Here is a 26439-nt window from a genome sequence, read left to right on the forward strand (position 1 = left end):
AACAATTCTGGTGCAAAGAGAGATGATTTGAGTAATTCCCTTTCAACAAGACTTGAAGTCATAGAGATGTACAACACAGAAACAGGCCCTTCGACCCACTCATCCATGTTGACCAAGTTGCCTACGTGAGCTAGTCCCATTTGCCTGCTTTTAGCCCATGTGCCTCTGAACCTTTCCTATCCATGTACCTGTCCAAATTCTTTTAACCATTGTAACTGTAACTGCCTTTACCTCTTCCTCTGGCATCTTGTTCCATGTACCCACCACCCTCTGTGTGGAAAAAGTTGACCCTTGGCTCCCAGTTAGATCTTTCCCCTCTCACCTTGTATCTATGCCCCCTCGTTTTAGTCTTTTTCCCCAGGGTAGGGAGTCTGTGACCATTCACCTTATCTTTGCCCCTCATGGTTGTATACACTTCTTGGGTCATACATCAGCCTCTTGCACTCCAGGGATAAAAGCCCCAGCCTATCCAGTCTCATAATGCAAGGCCATCAGTCCAAGTAACATCCTTGGAATCTTCTCTGCACCCTTTCTAGCTTAAAGGCATCCTTCTTATAGCTAGGCAACCAGAACTGTACACAATACCCCAAGTGTGGTCTCATCAATGTCTTGTACATTTGTAACATGATGTCCCAACTCTCTTGTACTCCATGCCCAACCAGTGAAGGTAAGTGTGCCATACACTGCCTTTACCATCCTATCCACTTGCACTGCCACTTTCAGGGAATTGTGTACTTGTACCCCAAAATCTCTCTGTTCTATACTCTGCAAGGCCCTGGCATTCATTCACTGTGTGCGCCTGGCCCTGGTTTCACTTCCATCTGTGCTTTCAAAATGTCAACCATCTGACCTTCAGCAGTCCATCTGGCAGTATCTCTTCCCCGCCCCCTCACCCCCTCCCGTCTACATGTCCCACTCTCCATTACTATCACCCTCGCTCATCCTCCAAAATGTCTTGTTACCATGCCAAGGTTTACGGGGCACTGACTTAAATAGATTTAGCAGACTATTATCATTGTGAGAGAAATTTCTGAGAAGTCTTGACAGACACAGTAGCATAGCGGTTAGCGCAACGCTATTACAGCGCCAGCGATCGGGGTTCGATTCCCATCGCTGTCTGTAAGGAGTTTGTGCGTTCTCCCGTGTCTGCGTGGGTTTCCTCCAGGTGCTCCGGTTTCCTCCCACATTCTAAAGACGTACAGGTAGGTTAATTTGGGGGTTTAAAATGGGCGGCATGGGCTCTTTGGGCCGAAAGGGCCTGTTACCACACTGTAAATAAAACTTTAAAAAAAAATTTTAAAAATAGATGGCCAAAAAAAATCAAACTGTTTGCTCGGCTGGAGGTTCTTGAAGTGGGTGCGTATCCTGGGAGATTAGCTAAGAAGATAAGATGATCGTCTCACGATATAGGGCAAGCCTTTCTGGACAGAGGTTAAAAATATTTCCTTATGCAGGGTGCTGTAAAACTTCGAAATATTCTACCTCAGAAAAGGCCATGGATGTTCAGTCAAACAGATTTTTGGAATCTGAAAATGAAGTCCACTTTCTGTCCAGTTGCAAGTCAAGTTCAAAAGTCAAAGTCGAGTTTATTGTCACATGCACAAGTATGTGTGTGCACAAGTGCAATGGAAAACTTGCAGCAGCATCACAGGCACATAGCATCACATAAGCAGCATTCACAAGAAAAACATAAATTAAACATAATTATACACTTTTTACAAGAAAGAACACAATTAGAACAAAAATAAAGTCCATTTTAGTGCAAAGTGGTCATAGTGTTGCTAAACTGTAGTGATTAGGATTGTGCCGGTTGGTTCAAGAACCAAATGGTTGAAGGGAAGTAGTTGTTTTTGAACCTGGTGGTGTGGGACTTCAGGCTTCTGTACCTCCTGCTGCGAAAAGATGGCATGGCCTGGAGGGTGGGGATCTTTGATGGATGTTGCCTTGTTGAGGCAGCACCTCGTGTAGATACTACCGATGGTGGGGAGGGATGTGCCTGTGATGTATTGGGCAGAGTCCACTCTCTGCAGCTTCTTGCGTTCCTGTGCATTTGAATTGCTGTATGAGTTTATTGTCATGTGCCCAAGAACGGTGAGGTATAAGTACAATGACAAAATTGCTTGCAGCAGCATCACAGGCACGTAGATTCAGACAATGCACAGAGCATAAATTGTACATAAATTATATGAGATGGTGAAGAAAAAAAAGACTTTTTTTGTATTAATGTCTTGTTTCACAATCAAAGACAAGTCCATAGTAGTGCAAGAGGTGGTCTGTAGTGTTCCATTGTTGAGGTAGGATTAAGTTTGTGTAGGTGAGTTCAAGAACAGGATTAGATTACATTGAATGATAGGACAGACTCAAAGGGCCAAATAGCCTCTTCCTGCTTCACTTTCTTTAGTTTGCCATTATAAGCGCATTAATGGATCTTGCTCTGACTTGTACAACTGACCACTGTGTAAGGATACTCCTGCAAATCCATCTCCCGCAGCAAGCTTTTGGGTACCTAACATCTTGTGTGACCTGGCACCATTTTTGTTTGAAAACTCTTGACGCAATTTGTGTTCTTTTTAAACACATCAGTTGAGGTGGTTAGATTTCAGTGCTTTGTAGCATCCTGAAGTTATGAAAAGCCCTATGTAAATGAAGTGGGATATTTATTGCCAACACCAAGCCATGTTACAAGTGTACAAGATGTGGGTCAGATGGTGGTGGAAGCAGGCACAAAACTTTGAGTACTGTGTGCATTTCTGGTTACTTAGCTGTAAGAAGAATGCCATGAAACTGGAAAGGGCGCAAAATCAAAGGAGGGAGCCTGACCTGAGTGCATAAGTAGGTGGATAAGTATTATAAATGGAGGAGCACACCCAGGACAATTGGGAGTCTTGAAATACTTTGTGGATTTTAAGCCTTTAGAGCTTTTGAGTAGACAATTCCAAAAGTCCGCCACCCTCTGGGTGAAAAAATTTCTTCTCACCTCAGTCTTGAATAACTGTCTCCTCTTTTGAGAAAGTGACTCCTGGTTCTAGATGGAGAAGCATTTTACCTGCTTCCGCCATTCTCACCTGGTGCTTTGTCTTAAGCAACAAGTGTTTCGACCTCGCTGAGTTACGATTGCCGAACTAGTGAACGTTCCTATCTGTTAGAAGGAGGTATTGGTTTATTATTGTCACTTGTACCGTGGTACAGTGAAAAGCTTTCTTACAAACTGATCGTACAGGTCAATTCATTACACAGTGCAGTTACATTGAGTTAGTACAAAGTGCATTGATGTACAGGTAAAAACAGTGACAGTACAAAGTGTCACAGTTACAGAGGAAGTGCAGTGCAATAAGGTGCAAGTTCACAACAAGGTAGATCATGAGGTCATAGTCCATCTCATTGTATAAAGGAACTGTTCAATAGTCTTATCACAGTGGGGTAGAAGCTGTTCTTAAGTCTGGTGGTACGTGCCCTCAGGCTCCTGTATCTTCTAGGGGAGGTGAGGGAGAGAGAACTGTTTGAAACTGTTTCAGGTATATTAAAAGGAAGCTAGAAGAAAACTGTTCAGCACATTGTGGTTTCGAATGCAAAACTGTGTGTCAAAAGCTGCTCTTTTTTCTAAAAAAAATCAATAAATCCAGTGGTTACTTCCAGAAAGGTATGATAACATCTGCATGGGGTGGAATTTGACAAATTGCCCACGTCAGCCACGATTAGTCCTTGTTCTACATGCTCCAGACCAAGCTGAGGCCAGTTTGTTGGTCAGATCCAAGGTGTTTGTAAAGGTATCCGGGCTTCCTTCAGGATTCTCTGTGGTGGGGCGGGAGGTGGTTAAGCTTTGCACCCATGAGGGGCCTTGTGAGGTCGTGCATCGACTTGGGAGGTTGTAGAGTCACAGTACGACACAGAAACAGGCCCTTCAGCCCACAGTGTCAATGCTGCCCATTATACCTTTCTACACTAATCCCACTTACTCTGATTAGAGCACAGAAAAGTACAGCACAGGAACAGGCTCTTCGGCCCACAGTGTCTGTGCTGACCATGATGCCAAATGAAACTAATCCCATCTACCTGCATGTGATCCATATCCCTCTATTCCCTTCATGTTCTGTATGCCTGAATACCTCTTAAACACCACTATCATGCCTGCTTCCACCACCACCCCTGGTGGCATGTTCCCGGCATCTACCCCTCTCTGCTTTTTTTTAAAAAAGAAACTTGTCCCACACATCTCCCTTAAACTTGCCCCTCTTGCTTTAACACTATACCCTCTAATTTCTACCCTATCTATGCCTCCTCATAATTTTATAAACTTGGGTCTCCCCTCGGCCTCTGATGCTCCAGAGAAAACAATCCAAGTCTGTCCAACCTCTCCTTGTAGCAATAGGGCCATAGCTTCAAAGCCTTGGAGATTCAAGTACTCATTTAGATGTTTCCTCAGTATTTGCCTCTGCCACCTCTTCAGGCAACACATTCCTGATTCCAGCCACGTTTTGTCTGGAAAATAATTCCCCCTTGCTTCCCTAAGCCTCCCACCTCTTACACTAAACCTAGTTCCTCTTGTCTATGACATTCCCACCATGGGGACAAGAATGGTCTTTACTGTCTACCCTGTCATAATGTTGTCCACCCCTCTCAGATCACTCCTCTGCCCCAGGGAACACAAACCCAGTCTCTCCGTATAACTGAAATGCTCCAACCCAGGTAACGTTCTGGTGAATCTCCTATGCACCCTCACCAACACAATCACATCTTCCCTATCATGTGGCAACCATAATTGTACACAATCTTCCGGGTGTGGCCCAACCAAAGTTTTATAAAGTTGCTACATGAGGTCCTCGCTCTTGTATACTATGCCGTGGCTGATGAAGGCAAGCATACCATATAAGATAAGATAGCTTTATTAGTTACATGTACATCGAAGCACACAGTGAAATGCATCTTTTGCATCAAGTGTTCTGGGGGCAGTCCGCAAGTGTCGCCACGCTTCTGGCGCCAACATAGCATGCCCACAACTTCCTAACTCGTACATTTTTGGAATGTGGGAGGAAACCAGAGCACCCAGGGGAAACCCACGCAGGCACGGGGAGAACATACAAACTCCTTACAGACAGCAGCCAGAATTGAACCCATGTTGCTGGTGCTGTAAAGCATTATGCTAACCGCTACACTACCGTGCCTGCCCCTACGCTTCTGCCATATCGGATCTGTGGACATGTGCCCCAAGGTCCTGCTGTTCATCAACACTCCTTGGGGCCCTACCATTTACTGTGTATCCTACCCTTGTATGTCCTCCCAAAAAACATCACCTCACACGTGTCAGCATTAAATTCTATTTGCCATTGCCCTGCCTGACTTTTCAACCGATCTACATCATGCTGTAAAGTGTTGGTGGATGAGGAGGTCTGGGTGGCTGTTGAAGTTATCTCTGTCATTGCTGCTTTCTGCTTAATAGGAGGCAGAGAGGGGTAAAAGGTGACTTTGAGATGGGTGGGGGTCAGGTCATGACAGACAGGAGGGGAGGCTGACAGTGTTGCATAACTTTTATTTGTATTTGTAGAAATGGAAAGCTGAGTCTGTGGGTTTGGGTGCAGTCTCCACTTGTACAAGTAGTTGGCCGTGATGGATGATGTTGGCCACCTTGTGTCTCCATTCTAAACTGATGTCATTTCGAAGGCCAAAGACTTGTTGGCCTCCTGGTCAAGGGTCTGGAGCAGGAAGTGCAATGAATGATTAAACACGCAAGCAGTGAGCAACAGGGGACGAGTCATAGTTGTATAGCACAGGAACAGGCCCTTTGGCCCGACTCGTCCATGCCAACTGTGTTGCCCAGCAAGCTAGTCCCATCTGCCCACGTTTGGCCCATGTCTCTCTAAACCCCTCCCATCCATGTACTTATCTAGGTGGCTTTTAAACGTTGCTAATGTGCCCGCCTCAACCACTATTTCTGGCAGCTCATTCCAAATACGCACCACCCTTTGCGTGAAGAAGCTGCCCCTGATGTCCCTTTTAAATCTGTCGCCTCTGACCTTAAACTTGTGCCCTCTTGTCTTTAGCTCCCCCTCCCTGGGGGGGAAAGACTATGTGCTTTTACCCGGTCTGTGCCCCTCATGATCTTGTTTACATCTATCAGGTCATCCCTCAATCTCCTACGTTCCAGGGAATAAAGTCCTAGTCTATGTAACCTCTCCTTGTAACTCTGGCTCCCTCGCCAACCCGCCCGCCTGGCCCCCCCCCCCCCCCAAGTCCAGGCAACATCCTGGTTAAATTTCTCGTGAGAAAGAATAAAGGTGAGAAGTCACCAGTGGGAGTGCTGTACCGGCTGCTGAAAGCACATGGGAGACAGGGATGATACAGTTAACATTTCAGGTCAGAGACCCTTTGTCTGAACTCCATATTTTGAGCTTGTGTTGCTGTCTATATTCCACAGTTCTTCTCTGAAGTGTATGCTGTAATGACCTATTGAATAAAGAAGATATCTTTATTAATCGCATGTACATCAAAATATGCAGTGAAATGCATCTTTTGCGTCGAGTGTTCTGGGGGCAGCCCGCAAGTGTTGCCACATTTCCGGCGCCAACATAGCATGCCCACAACTTCCTAACCCGTACCCCTTTGGAACGTGGGAGGAAACCGGAGCACCCGGAGGAAACCCACACAGACACAGGGAGAATGTACAAACTCCTTACAGACAGCGGCCAGAATTGAACCCGGGTCGCTGGCGCTGTAATAGTGTTACGCTAGCTGCTACACTACTGTGCTTTTTCAAGAACATGGGGGATTTCAAGTCTAAAATGTGTGTCCAAGGTAGCAGTTCTATAGTCGTGAGCAGATTGACTGAGTCTATTTCTTATTTTGCACTGAGCTTCTGTTTGGTATCTGTGGACTGTTATCCATGGTTTCCAAGAGTATTTGGCATAAAGTAATTCTTCAGTCTTGCTTATGGCTGGTGGTCTCAGTGTACCTGTGTCATGATTTCTCCTGCATGCTGAGAGGATCTGAGTGAGCTTGGCCTGTTCTGGCAGCCTCCTCTCACCACAGTTTGAGACCAGTCCTACACAGGAGAGTGTATTTGTACCTCCAGTAGAATACTGTGTCCTTGCCATTATAAAGCAAGTAGCATGTTGAAACAACAACCTCGCTCTCAACCTCAGCAAGACCAAGGAATTGATTGTGGACTTCAGGAAGGGGAAGTCGGGAGAACACACACCAGCCCTCATTGAGGGGTCGGGTGGAAAGAGTGAGCAGCTTCAAGTTCCTGAGTGTCAGCATCTCGGAGGATCTATCTTGGGCCCAACACATTGATGCATTCACAAAGAAGGCACACCAGCAGCTCTACTTCATTAGGAGTTTGGGAAGATTTGGTATGTCCCCAAAGACTTTTGCAAATTTCTACAGATGTACGGTGGAGACAATTCTGACTGGTTGCATCCATCATTTAAGGACCCTCACTACCTGGGACATGCCCTCTTCTTGTTACTACCATCGGGGAGGAGGTACAGGAGCCTGAAGACCCACACTCAGCATTTCAGGGACAGATTTTTCCCCTCTGCCATCAGATTTCTGAACGGTCCATGAACCCATGAACACCACCTCATTATTCCTCTTTTTCACTTTTAATTTATTTCTGTAACTTGTAATTTTTATGTCTTTGTCTTGTACTGTACTGCTGCCACAAAACAACAAATTTCACATCATCTAGGTTGGTGATAATAAATCTGATTCTGAAAACTTCTTTTACTTAAAATAAACTGCAGAGAGTGGTAAACACTACCCAGTCTTCACAGGCCCGTCACTTCCTTCCACGTTGCTTCAGGAAGGCTAGTGTTATCATCGAGGATGCCTGCCACCCTGGCCGTTCTCTTTTCTCTCTTCTACCTTCTTGGAGAAGATACAGGAGCTTGAAAGCCCAGACTTCCAGACTCAAGAACAGTTCTTCCCCACTGCTATCAGACTTCTGATCAATCACTTCTTTCCCACTGGTTTTGCCCCATTCTCGGACTCTTAACTCCACCTCTCTTGGTTATTCCCTTTTTTGTCATTTTGGCATTTCTTTTTGCACTACTTCAAATTGCACTACAGTCTGTACCGTTCTGCTATTTTGTGCTCATTGTTGTATTTATTATTACCACGTGGACTGTTTAGTCTGTGAGCTTCATCTGAGCAAGGAATTTGATTGCATTCTGGTGTATATGACAAACTAAACCAACTAATCTGTGATGATTTTGATTCCATGTGTTGTAGGGGTTGTGGAAGTAGAACCAAACAGTGCCTTAGAGGGGAATAACTTGTGGGAAAGTACAGGACAATGGATCTGACGGGAATACCCTAAAAAGTGTTGTAATAATTCTGACAGGGTATTGGAGAAGGTTACCATGAGAACTGAGGTCAATGATGGCAGGAAGACTGAGGTCCTGCAAAATATAGGGAGTTAGGCAGAAGGTTAAAAAGCAGGACCACTAGCGTTGTAATCTCTGGATTACTCCCTGTGCCACTTACTAGTGAGGGTAGGATTAGTAAAATAAGAGCAAAGAATGTGTGACTGAAGAGCTGGTGCAGGCAGGAGGGCTTCAGCTACTTGGATCATTGGGATTTCTTGAACAGAGGTGACCTGTACAAGAGGAGTGGGTTGCACCTGAACTGGAGGGGGGGACCATTATCCTTGCTCATGCTACTTGGGAGGGTCTAAACTAGTCTGCCGGAGTGGGTGGGACCCTAGGTAGTAGTGTATTGGATGAGAAAGTTGAAGCAAATATGGAAGTTGGAGCAAGCAAGTCCAGTAGCCAGGACAAGGTAGTGTGGAAGGTCAAACTGCATTTTCTTTAATGCAAGAAGCCTCCCAGATAAAGCAGACAAACTCTGACACATGGGATTGTGATATTATAGCTATCACAGAAATGTGGTTGAGGGATGGGTGGGACTGGCAGCTCAGTGTTCTGGGGTACGGATGCTACGGGTGTGAAAGAGGTGAAGGTAAGAGAAGAGGGTGAGTTGCGCTATTGATTAGGGAGAATATCGTGGCCTCTATGCCAGCGGCCTGGGCAAACAAGTCTCCTCTTTGCACCAGTGTGCATGTCAAGTTGGAGAATGCCTGATGGAAGGTGGCATTGGCTGGAGAAGGAATTGGTGGGATTGGGGAATTGCTGCTGAGGACCTAACTAATGCACTGGCCACTTTGGGTGAGGGAGCTGTCTCAGCAGTACACCTAACAGACATTGTGTGGAGCACTGTGGTCTCTGCACTGCTACTTTCATGTGACTGTGAGCTGAGTTACAGGAGACACTGAAGCTGGTGATATGAATAGTCTGTATTCATCATAACGGGCAGGTACTCTCCTGGAGACCCTCTCCGTTACTTCCGGTAACCCCCTCCCCTATTTTTTTTTATTCTCCCCTGCCCATCACCTCCCTCTGGTTCCCCATCTCCTTCCCTTTATTCCATGGTCCTCTCCTATCGGATTCCTCCTTCAGCCCTTTGCCTCTTCCACCCATCACCTCCCAGCTTCTTGTGCCATTCCCACTTCCCTCTACCTTCCCCATCTCACCTGGACTCCCCATCACCTGCCAGCTCATGCTCCTCCCCCTACCCCGACCACCTTATTCTTGCTTCTGCCCTCTTCCTTTCCAGTCCTGATGAAGGGTCTCGGCCTGAACATTGACTGTTGATTTCCCTCCGTGAATGCCGCCTGACCTGCTGAGTTTTTTAAATTCGGAAATAAACTTTTTATTCATCATTAAAAAGACAAGCTGTCTACAACAATAACACAGTGCAAACCTTTACATTCATGTACAGATCAATCATTAGTGTTACCTTTTCATATATAAAAAAAACTCGTGTAGCTCCCTGGGGCGCTACCCCATTCCCATATTTACAATATTTAAGAGGCTTTCTCGCCTGACCCTGACCCTCCCCCTCCAGTGGCAGAAGAACCCTAAACTCTAGTCCTTCCCCACCAAGCCCTTGTGTTGGCTGCACCCAGCTTCAGTGCATCCCTCAGCACGTACTCCTGCAGCCTGGAATGTGCCAGTGCTGGAAGACCAACAAGTTTCGGGCAGACTAAAGGGCGTCTTTTACCGAGTTGATGTCTGTCTCCGTGCCTGACTTGCTGAGTTGTTTTTTTATCAAAATAAACTTTATTCACAATAAAAGACAAACTATATACAATTATAAAACAGTGCAAGCCTTTACATCCTTGTACAGATCGTTCATTAGTGTTACCTTTTTATATAAAAAAAGCAGCACCGATGCCACACGTGTGGCTCCCTGGGGCGCTACCCCCAATCCCGTATTTACAATATTTAGGGGCTTTCTCCCTGTCCCCGCCCCTCCCTCTCCAGTGGCAGAAGAACCCTAAACTGTAGTCCTTCCCCACCGAGCCCTTGCATTGGCCACACCCAGCTTCAGTGCATCCCTCAGCACGTACTCCTGCAGCCTGGAATGTGCCAGCCGGCAGCATTCCCTAACGGACATCTTGCAGTGCTGGAAGACCAACAAGTTTTGGGCAGATCAAAGGGCATCTTTCACCGAGTTGATGACCTTCCAGCAGCGCTTGATGTCCATCTCTGTTGTGTCCCCCGGGAAACAGGCCCGTAGATCAGAGAATCCTCTGTTACTTGCTGAGTTCCTCCCGCATTTTGTGTGTTACCTTCTCAGTGGAGTCTCCCATACTCAAAGTGCATCAAGCTTTTATACTCTTAAGATCAAAAGTAACAGCAAGTGATTCAATACAATTTCAATAGCTACAATGACATTCTTTATTTAAATATTTTGAGTCTGACAATGCTTCAATTGAGTTGCATATCTACAATGGGAGACATCTCTGAATGCTCAAACACCTTTGTTGAGAGAAAGTAATTCACATGGATGATCTAAAAGCTCCTGAGAACAGGGCCCAGGCACCCAACATTAATGTTGTGAGGGCTAACTCCGAGTACACAAATACTGCAACTATTGATAGAGCAAATGTGCCTGCGACCACGTTTAATGTGCTAAGTCAGAGGTTTTCAACCTGCGGTCCGCTAGGGGTCTGCGGCGGGTTGCCAGGAGGTCTACGAGCAAGCCAAGAAAAAAATGGAAAAGCGACCTGTTACAAAGACGTAGCTTGCTTGCTCCAGTTTTCCACTATTCAGAAAATTGGCCATACCTATTCTCCGTTATAGGTGACAATCTTAGAGACTTAGATGGTGTTCCCTTCTGGTAAGCTGCCGCTTAATATTCAATTTGTGTAGTCAGTAGTGTTCACTACTCACTACTATTCTGTTGTGCACTGTAGTGTTAGCGAGACTGAGTGACGTTGTTGGTGTGCCTTAATAATACTGCTTACTTACCATGCATTTATGCCACAATGATGTCACTGTTAAACGAAAAGTGCACAAGCGTGTAAATTTTAGATTAGTTTTGATAATTTTGTTTATCAGTAACAGTAATTAAACTGTCCAGCGTGTATTGCTGAGTATGGAGAAATTTCTGAAGAGAAAAGCTGACCAGAAACAGGAAGATTCTGATGACGAAGGGGATAAGGGTGACCACAAGAGAAAACAATGCAAGTACGATCCAGAATACATTTCATATGGCTTCATATCAGTGGGGACAAATGTGGACCAACCTCGGTGTTGTGTGTTTGCAAACACTGTCCAACGATGCAATGAAACCAGTGAAATTGAAGTGCCATTTAACAACAGTGCATCCAGATATTGCCAGTAAGCCGAAGGAATATTTTGAGCGGCAAAAGGAGCTGTACCTCAAGCAGAAAGGCAACATGACAGCCTGTGCCGCTGTATGTGAGAAGGCTCTTCACGCATCATATTTGGTAGCATTACGAATAGCACGTTCCAGAAAGCCTCTCACAATTGGAGAAGAGCTTATACTGCCTGCAGCAGTAGATATGTGTGAAGTTGTACCGGGAAAAGAATCTAGTCAAAAACTGAAAGCCATTCCACTGTCTGATAACACAGTAAGCAGATGAATTGGCGATATGGCGGAAGATATACAGAGCCAGCTGATAGCACGTCTTTAGCAAGTCAGATTTGCGATTCAGCTCGATGAAAGTACTGATGTTGTCAGTGCTGCGCAGTTGTTGGTTTATGTTCGATATTGCTGGGAAGGAGAGGCTTTGGAAGACTTTGTTTTGCAAGGCACTCCCAGGGCGTACAACCGGTGAAGAGCTTTTCCGTGTGCTTGACACTTTTGTACAATCGGCATTGGAGTGGACACAGTGTATTGGAGTATGCACGGATGGTGCTGCCGCAATGACTGGACGGAAGTCTGGTCTAGTCGCACGAGTGAAAGAAGTAGCTCCACATGTAGCAGCAACCCACTGTATGATTCACCGTGAGGCTTTGGCTGCAAAGGATATGGATGAAAATCTTGCGGATGTGTTTTCCATGTGCATTAAAACCATTAACTTTATCAAAGCCAGGCCACTCAATCATCGTTTGTTTAAAAACATATGCCGTGAAATGGAAGCCGAGCATAAGCATTTGTTGCTACATACAGAAGTCAGATGGCTGTCACGAGGCCGCGTTGTGCAGCATGTATATGAATTGCGAGATGAATGCTCAGTTTTCTAAATGAGCATAATGGATGATTGGCACAGTTCTTGACAGGTGAGACGTGGGTTGCCAGATTAGCTTATCTTGCAGATATTTTCACTGTTTTGAACAGCTTAAATCTATCATTATAAGGACCTGGCTCAAATGTTCTGAAAACACATGACAAAATCAATGCCTTCCAGAAAAAACTCCGTATCTGGAAGGGGAGATGCGAGCAAGGCGTCTATGATATGTTTCCGTTGCTGGCTGACTTTCTGACAGTGAACGAGACTAAGACAGGCCATTGCGGGTGCCATTTTGAACCATATTCAACAGCTGTCACATTATTTCCATGAGTATTTCGGCAACGATGACAGGAGCATGTTTGATTGGATTCAAAATCCATTTGAATGCATGCTTACTGATTTAACTGGACGTGAACAAGAAGAATTGGCTGAACTGTCATCTGACAGGACTTTGTGCTTGTAGTTCAACCGAATGTCACCGTTGTCGTTCTGGATAGCATGTTCCCAGGAGTACCCACTGCTGTCTGGCAAAGCCGTCAATGTTCTGTTTACCATTTGCAACCACTTACTAGTGCGAAATAGCATTTTCTGCGGTCACTGCCATGAAAACCAAATACAGATCAAGACTGAATATTGAGGATGACATACATGTATGTTTGTCGCACATACCACCATGCTTAGACAAACTCTGCAGTGCAACACAGGCACAACCTTCACGTTGAACTGAACACTGAAAGACACCGCTGGTAATTATCGGTGATTGAAATAGTCACTATTTCAATAGGGCCTATGTGCAGTAATTTAAGTGTTGTATGCATGAATTATCGATTGTTTGATTTTGTGGGCTTTGGGGGTCTGCCATCTAACAAGGACATGTTCCGGGGGTGGGGGGGGGGTGCTGCAGCATGAAAAAGGTTGAAAACCACTGTGCTAAGTGACAACATCAGTCTGGCCCGCAAACCTCCTCGAGCTCGGTCACAATGGTGTAAAATAACGTAGCCAGTGTTACCTGGTTTGATGTTGGCCAATTAGCATACTACCATTGTCTTAAGTTTTGCTGATGTATACGAGAATGTCTCATGGTCACATCACTTTGCAAACCAGATCTCTTCGGCAGCCAGCCCCCTGATGTGAGCCAGTAGCCTGTGTTCTGTAGACAGTACTGGTTGTTTACAAAGCTGTCCTTCTAATGTCAAACTGATTACTGCTTGCAATTTACATTAAGAAATGAAGACCTGATTCTCATTTGAATTAATGTCTGGTATATTCACATAATTCCATAACTCCTGAATCCCTAACAACTTCAGTCAGTGCTGTATGACTCTGTTTGAGGTTGACTGGAAGCTTGGTGGAAGAATTGAACTTTAATGACCATCCTGGAGGCCTATTTTGGCAGTTGCTCTGTGATTACCAATCTTGGCAGCAAGTCAGCAGGGTTGAGAGTTCTAAATGCTTCAGCGTAAATCTATGTTGATGTCTCAAGGCTTTACTGAAGGAAACCTCTAAAGTTGGAGACGCTGCCTTCTGGATGAAAAGTTAAACTGAGGCACCACCTGCTCTTGCAGGACCCACTTCAGAGGAAGGCGGGAGCATTCTCTCTGTAGTACAGCCAAATATTTAACCTTGAAGCAATGCCAGTTAATGTGTTCTGGTCGTGCCTTGAGTTTGTGTGTGAATTGGCTGCTGTGTTTCTGAGATTACGATGGCAACTAACACACTATGTTGGATGTAAAGGACTCTGGAAACTTTCTATGCAAATGAAAAAAGTATCAGAGCAGAATTCAGTTGAGACCTGTAGAACTGGAGGTCAAGAACTGGTTGAGAACATTAAGATTCAAGAAGTGGGAGCAAACCAAATATGGGGAGGACATGCAAACTCCACACTAGCAGCATCAGAGGTTGGGATTGAACCCTGGTCACTGGAGCTGTGAGACAGCAGCTCTGCTAGCTGTGTCATTGCGTTACAACATTGCATTCAACTTTAAGCCCAGATTTGCACAACATGGATTTAGGTGTTGCAAACCTAAAGGTACAGTAGAAATACACCTCCCAATTGATGTCTATCTTTTTTTGGAGCTCCGATTTTTTTTCCAAACAGTGCCAGCAACCTGGGTTCAATTCTGGCCACTGTCTGTAAGGAGTTTGTACGTTCTCCCCGTGTCTGTGTGGGTTTCCTCTGGGTGCACCGGTGTCCTCCCACATTCCAAAGACGTACAGGTTAGAAAGTTGTAGGCATGCTATGTTGGCGCTGGAGGCGTGGTGACACTTGCGGGCTGCCCCCAGAATACTCTACGCAAAAGATGCATTCACTGTGTGTTTTGATGTACATGTGACTAAAGATATCTTGTCTTAAGTTCGTAGTAAAGAGAAATAGGTTGAAGATATGGGGTCTCTTGTGATGTATGAGTCAAGTGTAGTACGCTTCTCTATTCTTAACCATTAACTTGTTGGTCCTTTCCTCACAGTAAAGCGAGAGAGGCGAAGTTACTCGACACTAATGACAAGAATGTCAATGTTTCTGAGAAGTTGGACAAACCCAGCAAGGAAGTGATCTTTTGGAACAGCCCTGAAATCAAAGGAAGGGAAGAGATGTGGAGTTGGGTGAGCAATACTTCTACTCTAAAAGCTCACATTAAGACCCCGCCACCAATCCGAGAGCAGAAAATCACCACCACACCATCGTACTTCGGAGACTGGTACCCCACAGATGTTACCTACCTTCGATCAGTAAGTTTCAGTTTTAATTTATTGCTTATCATTGTGGTGGTTTGTTACAGCATTGGCCCAGTCTGGTGATGGAATTGCATACAACTGAGAGAAGATGGTGTAAAGAAGAACAAATAAAACATATAATGGGCAAAAAGGAAACCTTGCACTGGTATTGTACCTGTTGCATGATGTCCCAACAATTTTTGGGGCTCTACAATAGGCTGTAATGCAGTAGTTCTGATGCAGTCTCTGCTGTAAGGTAGAAGGTGCAGTAGTCAATTTGTGCACAGCAATCTCCTATAGATACTAACAACCAGATAATCTGCTTTGTAACCATTGGGCTGGACGAGGATGTCTCCCTTGCTCTGAGAAAGTGACGTGGGAACTTGAGCGTTTGCCTGAGAAAGCAGCCAGGGATTTTATCCCGTAACTGACACCTCCAAAAGGGTGTAAAGGGCGGCACAGCTAGAAGAGTTGCTGCCTCACGCCTCCCAGAGATCTGGGTTCAATCCCGACCGCGGGTCCTGTCTGTGTGGAGTTTGCACGTTCTCCTTGTGACCGTGTGGGTTTCCTCCCGGTGCTCCAGTTTCCCTCCATAATCCCAAAGATGGATGGGTTGGTAGGTTAGCTGATCACTGTAAATTGTCCCTTGTTTGTGTCGTCGAGTAGTAGGATTTGGGGTGGGAGGGGCAAGTTAATGGGAATATGGGGAGAATAATTTTCAAAAAAGGGATCAATGTAGGATTAGAATAAATCAGTGGTTGGTGCAGACTTGGTGGGGTGATGGGCCTGACTCTAATAGCCCAGCGTTCCCTCAGTTTTATACGGGAGGGTCAGCATAGATTTTTGTGCCCCCGTTCCTAGAGTCAGACTTGAATCCACAATGATCTGACTCCAGCCAGAAGTACTACCCACATCCTAGTGTGGATGATGTAATGGAGAACTAATTGTGAACTCTATGCATTTTGGGTTCCATTGACTATTTCCTGTCACATGATTATGTAGGATGGGCAGCATGGTGGCACGGTAGTTGGCGTTGCTACCTCACAGCTCCAGGGACCAGGGTTTAATCTTGATCTCGAGCCCTGTCTGTGTGGAGTTTGCACTTTCTCCCTATAACCACATAGATTTCCCTGTGGGTGTTCTGGTTTCTTCCCACGTCCCAAAGATATATTGGTTAATTAGCTACTATAAATTACTCCTTTAGAGTCATACAGCACGGAAATGGGCCCTTGGGCTCAACTGCTCCATGCTGACCAAGATTCCAATCTAAGCTAGTCTCATTTGCCCCACGTTTGGCCCATATCCCTCCAAACCTTTCTTATTCATGTATCTGTCCAAGTGTCTTTTTAAATGTTGTTAATGTACCTGCCTCAACCACTTCCTCTGGCAGCTCGTTCCATATACTGACCACCCTCCAGGTGAAAAAGTTGCCCCTCAGGTTCTTATTAAATCTCTCCCCTCTCACCTTAACCTTATGCCCTCTAGTTCTTGATTTCCCCAACCCCGGGGGCAATAAAGACCGAGTGCATTCACCCTATCTCTGCCCCTTTATACACCTCTATGCAAATACCCCTTATTCTCCTACGCTTCAATGAATAAAGTCCCAACCTGCTTAACCTCCTCTCCATGAATCATTCCCTCGAGTCCTTCCAACATCCTCGTAAATCTCCTCTGCACTCTTTCCAGCTTAATGGCATCTTTCCTCTAGCAGGGTGACCAAAATTTAACACAATATTCCAAATGCGGCCTCACCAACGTCTTGTACAATTTTGTGCAAGTAAATGGTAAAAGAATTGAAGGGAAGTTGAAAGGTGTGAGAGAAAAGGGAGGAATGGGACTGGTGGGATTGCTCTGAGAGCAGGCATGGACCCAATGAGCTAAATGACTTCCTTCTGTCTAGGTCAGTTGAATGATTCATCAAGTTGCCTTTACTCAAACAATTCAATGCAGAGGACTGCTATTCTTTTAATTGGTGGACTGGGTGGTGCAGGGTGGGGGTGGTGAAGGATGACTGTCCATCATCCTTCACACCACCTCTTCAACCCCCCCTGTCCACCAATCACCTTTGGCCCCTGTCTCACCCCTCCCCCTCTTCTAGCCTGACTATCTCCCCTCTCCACTCTCAATCCTGGTGCAGGGTTTTGACCTGAAACATCCACAATTCCTTTCCCCGCGGAGATGCTGCCTGACCCACCTGAGTTCCTCCACAGATTGTTTGTTGCTTCAGCAGTCTCTTGTGTCTCCTTTTCTTCTGGACTCCTAGAGCCATTATTCTTCCTGTTTCCTTGCAGTACTGTCTATATCCCTCTTCCCTGGTGTGTTACACTCTACAATGGTACAGAGTCCGCAGTTTCCCTGATTTAATGGTGTCACTTGATATCAGCTGTAGAACTTTTGATGGGTTATCAAACCCTTCTGAACAGAGGTTTGTATCTAATTGGGGATAGTAATGTACAGGAGGTTACTAATGACACTTCTCTCCTCCAAAATAATAAGCATTACTAGATGGAGACATACTGCTTAATGTTTTTTTTTGGACAGCAACTTTCAGCAATGCTTCTCCTGATCACAAGGGCTTAACCAGCTGCTAAATGGAGATTTGGCTAGTATTGCAGAAGCGAACATGGAACAGTACAGCACAGTACGGGCCCTTCGGCCCATGATATTGTGCTGACCTATATAAATCTTATCCCCGTTCAATCTATACCCCTCTCTACTTCACCTCCCTTAACCCTCCTATTTTTCTTTCATCCATATGCCCATCCAAGAGTCTCTATCATATGACTATGATGACTATCATATCAGTCCCTACCGTTTCCTCCTGCCCCACACCCCCTCCTTCCCCCCCCCCCACCCCCCCTCCCCCCACCGGCAGTGCATTCCAGGTACCCACCACTGTGTGTGTGTGTGTCTATATATAAAAAAAAACCTTATCTCTGACATCTCCCCTGAACTTTCCTCCACTCACCTTAAATGGGTGATCCCTAGTATTGGCCATTGCCACCCTGGAAAAAAGATGCTGGGTGTCCACTCTGTCTACCTTGTATACCTCTATCAAGTCTCCTCTTATCCTCTGTCACTCCTAAGAGAAAAGCCCTGACTTGCCTCGTAAGGCATGCTCTCCAACCCAGGTAGCATCCTTGTAAATCTCCTCTGCCCCCTCTCGAAAGCTTCAAATGTTCCTGCTCTGTTGAGTACTTTGGACCTGGTTTGTGTAGTTGAGCTGGTAAGCTTGCTGCTACAACAAGCAAACAGCCTACTGGACTGTTCTCTTGAAGATAACATTCCTTTGCAGGTTACAGGGCTCTAGCAGTCTTTGTGATAAAGTTCATGGCAATTGGGTGCCTGGGTCAGCATCAGGACATGCCAAGCAGGACAATAAAGATAGACACATATGGGAAAGCTTTAACTGACTTCATCTCTGGATGGTAGCCGATGGTAAATCTATAGGTGATAAACTAAATGTATCACAAGGTTGACCCTAAAACAATTAACTTAAGCTGGTGTGCTGGGAGAGGCATTAGGCCTGTTGAACACAGGTGATCACCAAACAAAATGTGGCTACTAATAGGAGCCCTGTTGAATACAAATGACCTTTGGGTTGATGTGGCATTGATTGATGTTTTGTAATGACTGGAAAGTGACCAGTGACGATGGTCTCCTCTTTGGTTGGTCAAGAAGTGATGACTAAATGTCCGTACATTCATCAAGAGAATGCTCATTTATAACGTGAACCCTTAGATGACATGGTTCACATGTAATTATGCTTGAGATTTATATTACAACATGTGCACTGATTATTGAGTTAGAGCAGTGTATCGACTTCTGACAATTGGAGAGATTCAGGTTGGGTAAATCCTGAGAACCTTTGAGAGATGTCTGCAGCTGAGAAAGCAGAATAGTAGAGTGTGCTAGAGAGGGATAATGTCTCTTTTACCTTGCTTTTTAAATAAGGAATGTTGGAGGCTGTGTGTGGAAAGTGCATCCCCAGGTGGACAACTGCATCTTCCTCTCCTTACTAGAAGAGGGACTGGGGGGGAGGAAAACCAATGGATGACAATGCCTGGATGTACAATGATCTAATGATCGGGGCTAAAGAATCAAAAACCAATGAGTGGCCAGCAAAGGGGAGGTTGCTGCTGTTACAATCACGGCACTTAAGCTCTTTCGGCTGTAGGCAAACTGGACGCATTACCTGAGATTGTGTAGAACAAAAATCAGGATTTATAATTCTAGTCTATTATTGATCTGAGCTTGGAATGTAAGAAAACTTTGAAGCTGCAGGAACTTGGATTGATGTAGTGAATGTTTAAGTGTACGTGATCAATAAGTTTCAGCATTCCTTTGTTCTACAGCCTTAAAAGTTTAAAAGTCTCCTTGAAGCAGGTCTGAGTTATCTTTTACGATGACCCATCTGTTTCACACTTGAGAGCAAGTCCTATTTTGATTTTTGAACTGGTTTAGAGTGTGTAGATTCTCCCAAGCTTTTGCAATGTTGCTTAGCGATGTTCGAATTGCAAGAGGTGAAGCAGGACAGGCTCTTAAAATGATTGATTTTTGTTTTCAGTTTGAGTTTGCAATGAAAAGAAAGCTGAAACTGAAACTCTGAGGTGGACTTTCGGGCAAAAAAAGATTGTGACCATAAGATGAGTTCCTCAAAATAGCTATGGTGGTTTCCCACCCTCACAAATTTGATCTTGTGCTTAGTTATGCCTAAGGGTCGTAGAAGTATTTTGTAAGTTGCTTCAGCTGTGTATTAAGGAGAGATTTTGTATTGGGTTAGCACATTCAGGCCCTTGGGTCGCACAGTGGAGAAGCAGGTAGAGCTGGTTTCCCACCTCCAGCCATCTAGGTTCAATCCTGACCTCTGGTACTGTGTTAAATTTGTGCATTCTCCCTGTTACCATATTTGTTTCCCTCCCACTACTCTGGTTTCTTCTCACTTCCCAAATGTGTGCTGGTTGGTAGCTGAATCGGCTGCTGTAAATTACCCTCATTGTAGGTGGGTGGGAGAGTCTGGGTGGAGTTGATGGACATTGAAATGAGAATAGATTTATGAGGGAAAGGGGATTGATGGGGATGCTCAGCTGGTGTAGACTTGATGGGGCAGAGTGGCCAACCCATAAGAGAATCCCTGAGGATCCCTTGAACTTTGGAGCCACTGAGGTACTGCAGAAAGCCTAGAAGAGTGTGGAAAATGTAGGGATGAAGTTGAAAAATAAATTAAGGAAGCAAAGATGGTATAGAAACAATGCTGGCAGATAGTAGCATGGGAAACCCAAACTTGTTTCAAGTATACTAAGAGCAAGAGGACAACTAAGGAAAGTGTAGGACTACTGGGGACCTTAGAAGATTAGCAAAAGGCTCTTACTTTGTAGCTGTCTACACAATGGAAGGAAGCGACATTGACATTTTACTTCAGGAGGAAGAATATGAAATAGTGAGGAAGTATTAATGGATAAATTGCCAGGCCTAGATGAAGTATATTACAGGTAGTTTAAAGAAGGAACAAGGGAAATATCGGTAGACAATCCTCTGTCTTCAGGGATGGTGCCATTGTATTGGAGGATGGCTACTGTTATACCAATGTTTAAAAAGTATATACTGGATAATTTATTTTAATTTGAGTGGCAGGCAATTTGATGCACTTGATTCTGAGGGATGGTATAAACCACCATTTAGAAAAGCACAGAGTAACTGAGATCTGTCAGCGTGGGTTTAAGGCAGGATTGTGTCTGACTACTGATTGAACATTTTGAGGATGTAACCAGGAGGGAAGTGTGCTTTTTTTTTGGATCTTGCACAAGAAGGGCTTGTGTGGCAGCTCGGTCCAAGAAGTAAAAGCGCTTTGTAATTGATGGGCTCTGCCCCTTGAAGTTTATCACATGTTGGAGGGTTATGCAATTGTAGGGAGCATAAAGTTTCAGATGGTACAAAAATTTGGCTGCATGGTTGATGTTGAAGGGATAGCTTTATCCTGCTGTCGGATATTAATGTGCTGGTCAATTGAGTAGAAAAGTATGAAGTGCAATGTAGACTGGAAAGTGAGGTTATAAAGCCGTGAACTCATACAGCATGAAAACAGAGCCTTCATCACAACTCGTCCGTCACTTGTGGGCTGTCCCCAGAACATTCTACATGAAAGATGCATTTCACTGTGTTTCGATGTACCTGCGACTAATAAAGAAATCTCTCATCTCAAGTTGTCAACTAGAGCTAGTTGCGTTTGCCCCATATCCCTATCTAAATGTCTTTTTAAATGTAATTGTACCCGTCTCCACAGCTTCCTCTGGCAACTCATTCCCTATACCCAGCACCCTCTGTGTGGGAAAGTTGCCCCTCAGCTGCCCTTTAAGTCTTTCCCCTCGCACCTTAAATCCATGCCCTCTCATTTTTGACTCCCCTATCCAGGGGAAAAGACTGTGGCCATTCACCTTATTCATGCCCCTCATGGTTTTATAAACCTCTACGAGGTCATCCCTCGGCCTCCTTCGCTTCAGGGGAAAATGTCTCTTTTGGATGAGGTTACAATAAAGCAAAATGTTATGCAATAAACAAGAGGAAGGTGAGAAGTGTGTGAAAGATTACCAGGACCTGGGTATGTATCCTTGGATCCTTTAAGGCAGCTGGGTAGGTCAATAAGTTGGGTAAATGGAGACTAGAAATGTAGTCCTTATTAGCCAAGGCATAAGAGTACAAGGGCAGGGAGGTTGTATTGTTTAATTGTATACAGCACTAGTTAGGCTATAGCTTGACTTCATGTACAATTCTTTTTACCGTACTACGGGCAAGATCTAATTGCACTGGGGAGGGTGCAGAGTAGATTTACAAAGATGGTCTCAGGATTGGAAAATCGTAGCCATGAGGAAGTTTTGAATGAGACAGTGTCATTTCCTTTGCAACAAAGAGGGCAGAGGGGAGACTGGATAGAGGTATCTAGGAGGGCCTATTCCCTTTAGAGGAAGGGTCCAGAATGAGGGGTCTTGGATACAAAGTAATTGGCAGAAAGATTAGATGAGAGAGGAAGGATTTTCACCAATTGTAGGGGACTGGAAGCTGTTGCCTGAAGGAGTTGTAGAGGTAGTAACCCTCAACATCCTGTTTGACTTGTGGTTCTCCAAATATCCTGCTAGAACCTCTCTAAGAATGGATTTCAGCATTTTCCCAGTGATGGATGTTTGACTAACTGGCCTGTGGTTTCCTGATCATCCCTCTGGGACATCTTGAATTGTTAGATTATAATGAATGCATCTACCACCTCTGCAGACACCTCCATGAGACCCTGGGATGCAGGTGATCAGGTCCAGGGGGCTTGTCGGTCTTTAGCACCTATAGGTTGCCTAGTACTATTTTTATTCAAGTGATTATTTTAAGTTCCTCCCTACAGTATTGTTAAGATATTTTTGGTGTCATCTGCTATGAAAACCAATCCACAATAATTTAGAACCTCCCCCACTTTTCCCGTTTTCCTTTAATTCCCCATTCTCGTTCTCTGGTGCGCCAATATTTACTTTAGTTACTTTTTACATACTTGACAAAGATCTTGCTGTCTTTTTTATTATTTGCCGCCTTACTTTCATATTCTATAATTGTTTAAAGGCACCTTTTGCTTAAAATAAAATTCCTAATCCTCTGACCAATGTCTAATATTTGCAATTATGTGCTTTTTCGTTCAGTTTGGTGAGTGCATACACATTTCGTGAAGCTCCAGCTTCTTTGTTAAATCAATGCTGCCATTTTGTACTCTTGCAAAAATCCTCTTTGTAATTACAGCCGGTGTCATTTATCTTTTATAGCTGTTGAATTTGTCCATGATATCTTGAATTAAGGTTCATAAGTGCATTGATCAAAGGCATTGCCTGTTTACAGGTCAGCATTTTTTTTAGAAGAAGAAAATCCTTTTATCTGAGGCACCAAATCGTTTCACTGCCCCTGGCACTATTGCCAACTCTCCTTTGAGGTGTTGGTGAGGAATTGTATTTGCTGCTCTGATGAGGTGGGGGCTCTTTCCATCGAGCTGGGCAGTTGTGGTTTCCTCTGACTTGGGTGTCTAAAGCCAGGGTTCCTAGTCTCTAAATAAGCCATTTGGGACATATGGAATTTCTTCAGCCAGAGGTTGGCAATCCTTTTAGGGAGTTTTGAGGGCTCAGCCACTGTGTATAATCAAAACAGACACTGATTGGTGGATGTTTTGGATATTAAGAAAATTGGGCTGAGGTCAAAGATCAATCATTACCTTACTGCAGTTAGGCATAATGTTTCTCATCTGTGTGTTCTTGTCGTATAGCGTACTCCTAATCTCGCAAATAAAATTAGCAACGCAAGATGTTGCCAGCTTTGGCTTTATCTGAAGAACAGTAAATTGGGAATCTGTACCTGCAAAATGTTACAGAAAATGATTGAACCAGACTTGTTTTTGTTTATTCCAACAAGGAGGCCACTCAGCACATCAGGTCTGTGACAGCTCCCAACAGAACAATCCCATCAGTCCCATTTCCCCCTTATATCCCCAATTGTTCTCAAGTGTAAATTGCAGTTGACCGAAACCTGGCACAGTTCCTTTCCCACATGACAGTTAAGACCTTTTAAAATCTTAAGTACTCCCCCACTGCTTTTGGTTACTGTTTAGAGCTGCTTCTGACATAATGATGTGTAATATAATTTCATTACAGAAATGATTAGCTCTGTAGCTGTTTAACTTTTAGTAATACATTCGGTGAAGGAAAATCCAAACGGAATTGAAAACTATTCCTTTCATCTTAATTTCACTATTGGATTTTATTCTACGCACTGAAGCTATAAAATTTTAATTTTATTTTCATTCATGATATTTAACAGAGTCCCCATTTTGGGAGCTTCAATTTAAGAGAACAAAAATTGAAATAAATTGCAAATGTAATAAAATGCACAAGTATGAATTTAATACTGTGATAAATTCCCGTTTCTCACTGTAAGGACCTACTTCACTAATCTTCACACATCGAGAGAAGCCTTTATGAACAGTTTGATGTTCTCTGCAAGCTTACTCATGTACTCTTATTTTCCCTCTTCATATCAATCCTTTTCTGAATCCTAAACACTCCCACTCCACAGGTCTCCTTGCTTTTACATTCTATTCCTTGTATCAAATACTACCCTTAATTTCTTTCGAAGTCCATGGTTAAGAGACCCTTCCTATTTTGCTTTTGTGCTGGACAGGAATGAACATTTTAATTCATCCCCGAGCTCTTTAAATTGTAAAACTCTATTGCTTGCCCATTGTTAACCACCTAAGTTACGTTCCACAATCTATCGGAGCCTGCTTGTGCCTCATTTTCATGGTTTCCCTTATTTAGTTTCAGGACCATCATCCTTGACTCTTCATCTTAATGGAGAATTCTGTCATGTTATGGTCACTATTCCCCAAGGGATCCTGCAGAACAAGGTTGTTTATTAATCCTTTCTCATTACACAGTACATAGTCTCTGATGGCCTCTAATCGATTCCTCAAGATATTAAAAATACTACCATAGACCTTTTGATCATTCTGCTGTTTCACGCCTTTCTCTGCAGCAGAAAGCTGGCTTTTATTCCCAGCTGCTTCTTGATCTGATTTTTTTTTTTGAAAAAAGTCATTGACCAGAAAATATTTTTCTCTCTCCATGTGCTGTCTGACCTGCTATTTCCAGCATTGTCATTGCTTTAAAATTCCAGCATCAGCCCTATCTTGCTTATGAATTGTATGCTTCATATCTGACTCTGTGTACAAATCTTGTTTCTGGCCACTGGCTGGCTCAAGCAAGGGTTGAGTTGTTGACATTTGGTTTTAATAGCTTGACAAATTATGCTTGTGGAAATGCAATTTCTTTTGCTCCCGTCTCCTTTTTTTCCCAATTCCAGGAAGGTAGTATTGGGGAATGCCGACTCCCAGAACTGTTTTGCATTCAATTAGGTCGTAGCCAATCCAGATCTTAACTCTCTTTTATTATTTGCTTTGGTTCTGCAACGCTCAGTACTAAAAGAAACATCTATAATTTGAAAGTGAGAGTTTGTAAGGATAGAGACTGGGATCATTTTCCCTGGAGTGAAGGAGGCTGAGTGATAACCTCATGAGTTTTATTAAATCGTGAGGGGGATAGATGGTCATAATATTTTTCCCAAGGTAGTGGAGTCTAAAATTAGAGGGCATAGGTTTACCGTGAGAGGGGAAAGGTTTAAAGGGGACCTGATAGAAAAGTTTTTCCACACAGATGGTGATGGGTATATGGAATGAGCTGCCAGAGGAGGTGGTAAAGATGGGTACAATTACAATGCCTAAAAGATGTTTGGACAGGGACATGGATAGGAAGGGTTTAGAGGGATATGGCTAGAATGAGGGCAAATGGGCCTGGCTCAGGTGGGCACCTTGGTCATCATGGATGAGTTGGGCTGAGGAACCTGCTTCCGAGTGGTATAACGCTGTGAAACAAAATGTTGGAAGTGCTCAGTAACTTCTGTGGAGAGAGAAATGGTCAATGTTTTGGGGGCAAGGACTCTTCATCAGAACTGGAAAGTGAGAAAACAAGCATGATGAGTTTCGGGGGGTTGGAGAGAATAGACAGGATGTAGACCTATGTTATCAAGGTAACAATTACTTTAAAACTTGGCAGTTAGAAATGGAAAAGAAACTGACATTGAAACTGCAGAGAGCTAAATCTGTTTCCTGAAATTGTTAAATTCAATGTGAAGTCCCAGGGCTGCAGCTTGCCCACTCAGAGATGCTGTTCGTCAGGCTTTGTGGGAACACGTGTAGGAGGCCTCAAACTGCGAGTGGGACAGAGAATATTTATCAATCCTGACCTTGACATTTTCCCAATTATCTCCCAGACTTTTTGGCAGAAATATGGCTTAGAATAGTACAACAGCATATTTCCGAACCGCTTTTTATGATTGCCCAATTAGATTGTTACTTACTTTACCCACTTGTCTCAGGAAGGTGACATCCATCATTAAGGTCCCCCACCATCTGGGCCATGCCCTCTTCTCAATGCTGCCATCAGGCAGGAGATACAGGAGCCTGAAGACCCACAATTCAAGGTTCAACAACAGTTTCCTCCCTACCAGGAAAATCTTGAACTGACCTGAAAAACCATAATTCTGCCTTGAACTATATTTTCTTGCACTAATATCATTTATATTTTAATTTTGTTTATTTTGTCATGCAAGTTATG

At 44.1% G+C, this 26439-nt stretch overlaps 1 protein-coding gene across 1 annotated transcript in view; it reads left to right on the plus strand.

Moving 5' to 3' along the window:
- LOC127580106 (alpha-N-acetylgalactosaminide alpha-2,6-sialyltransferase 2-like) overlaps positions 1-26439 on the plus strand; it is a 68257-nt gene that overhangs the window by 18869 nt on the left and 22949 nt on the right. The window contains 1 exon segment of the mRNA XM_052033318.1: positions 15004-15265. Within this exon segment, the coding sequence (XP_051889278.1) occupies positions 15004-15265 (262 nt within the window).

Source organism: Pristis pectinata, chromosome 18 (assembly GCF_009764475.1).
Source record: "Pristis pectinata isolate sPriPec2 chromosome 18, sPriPec2.1.pri, whole genome shotgun sequence".
Classification (NCBI taxonomy): Eukaryota; Metazoa; Chordata; class Chondrichthyes; order Rhinopristiformes; family Pristidae; genus Pristis; species Pristis pectinata.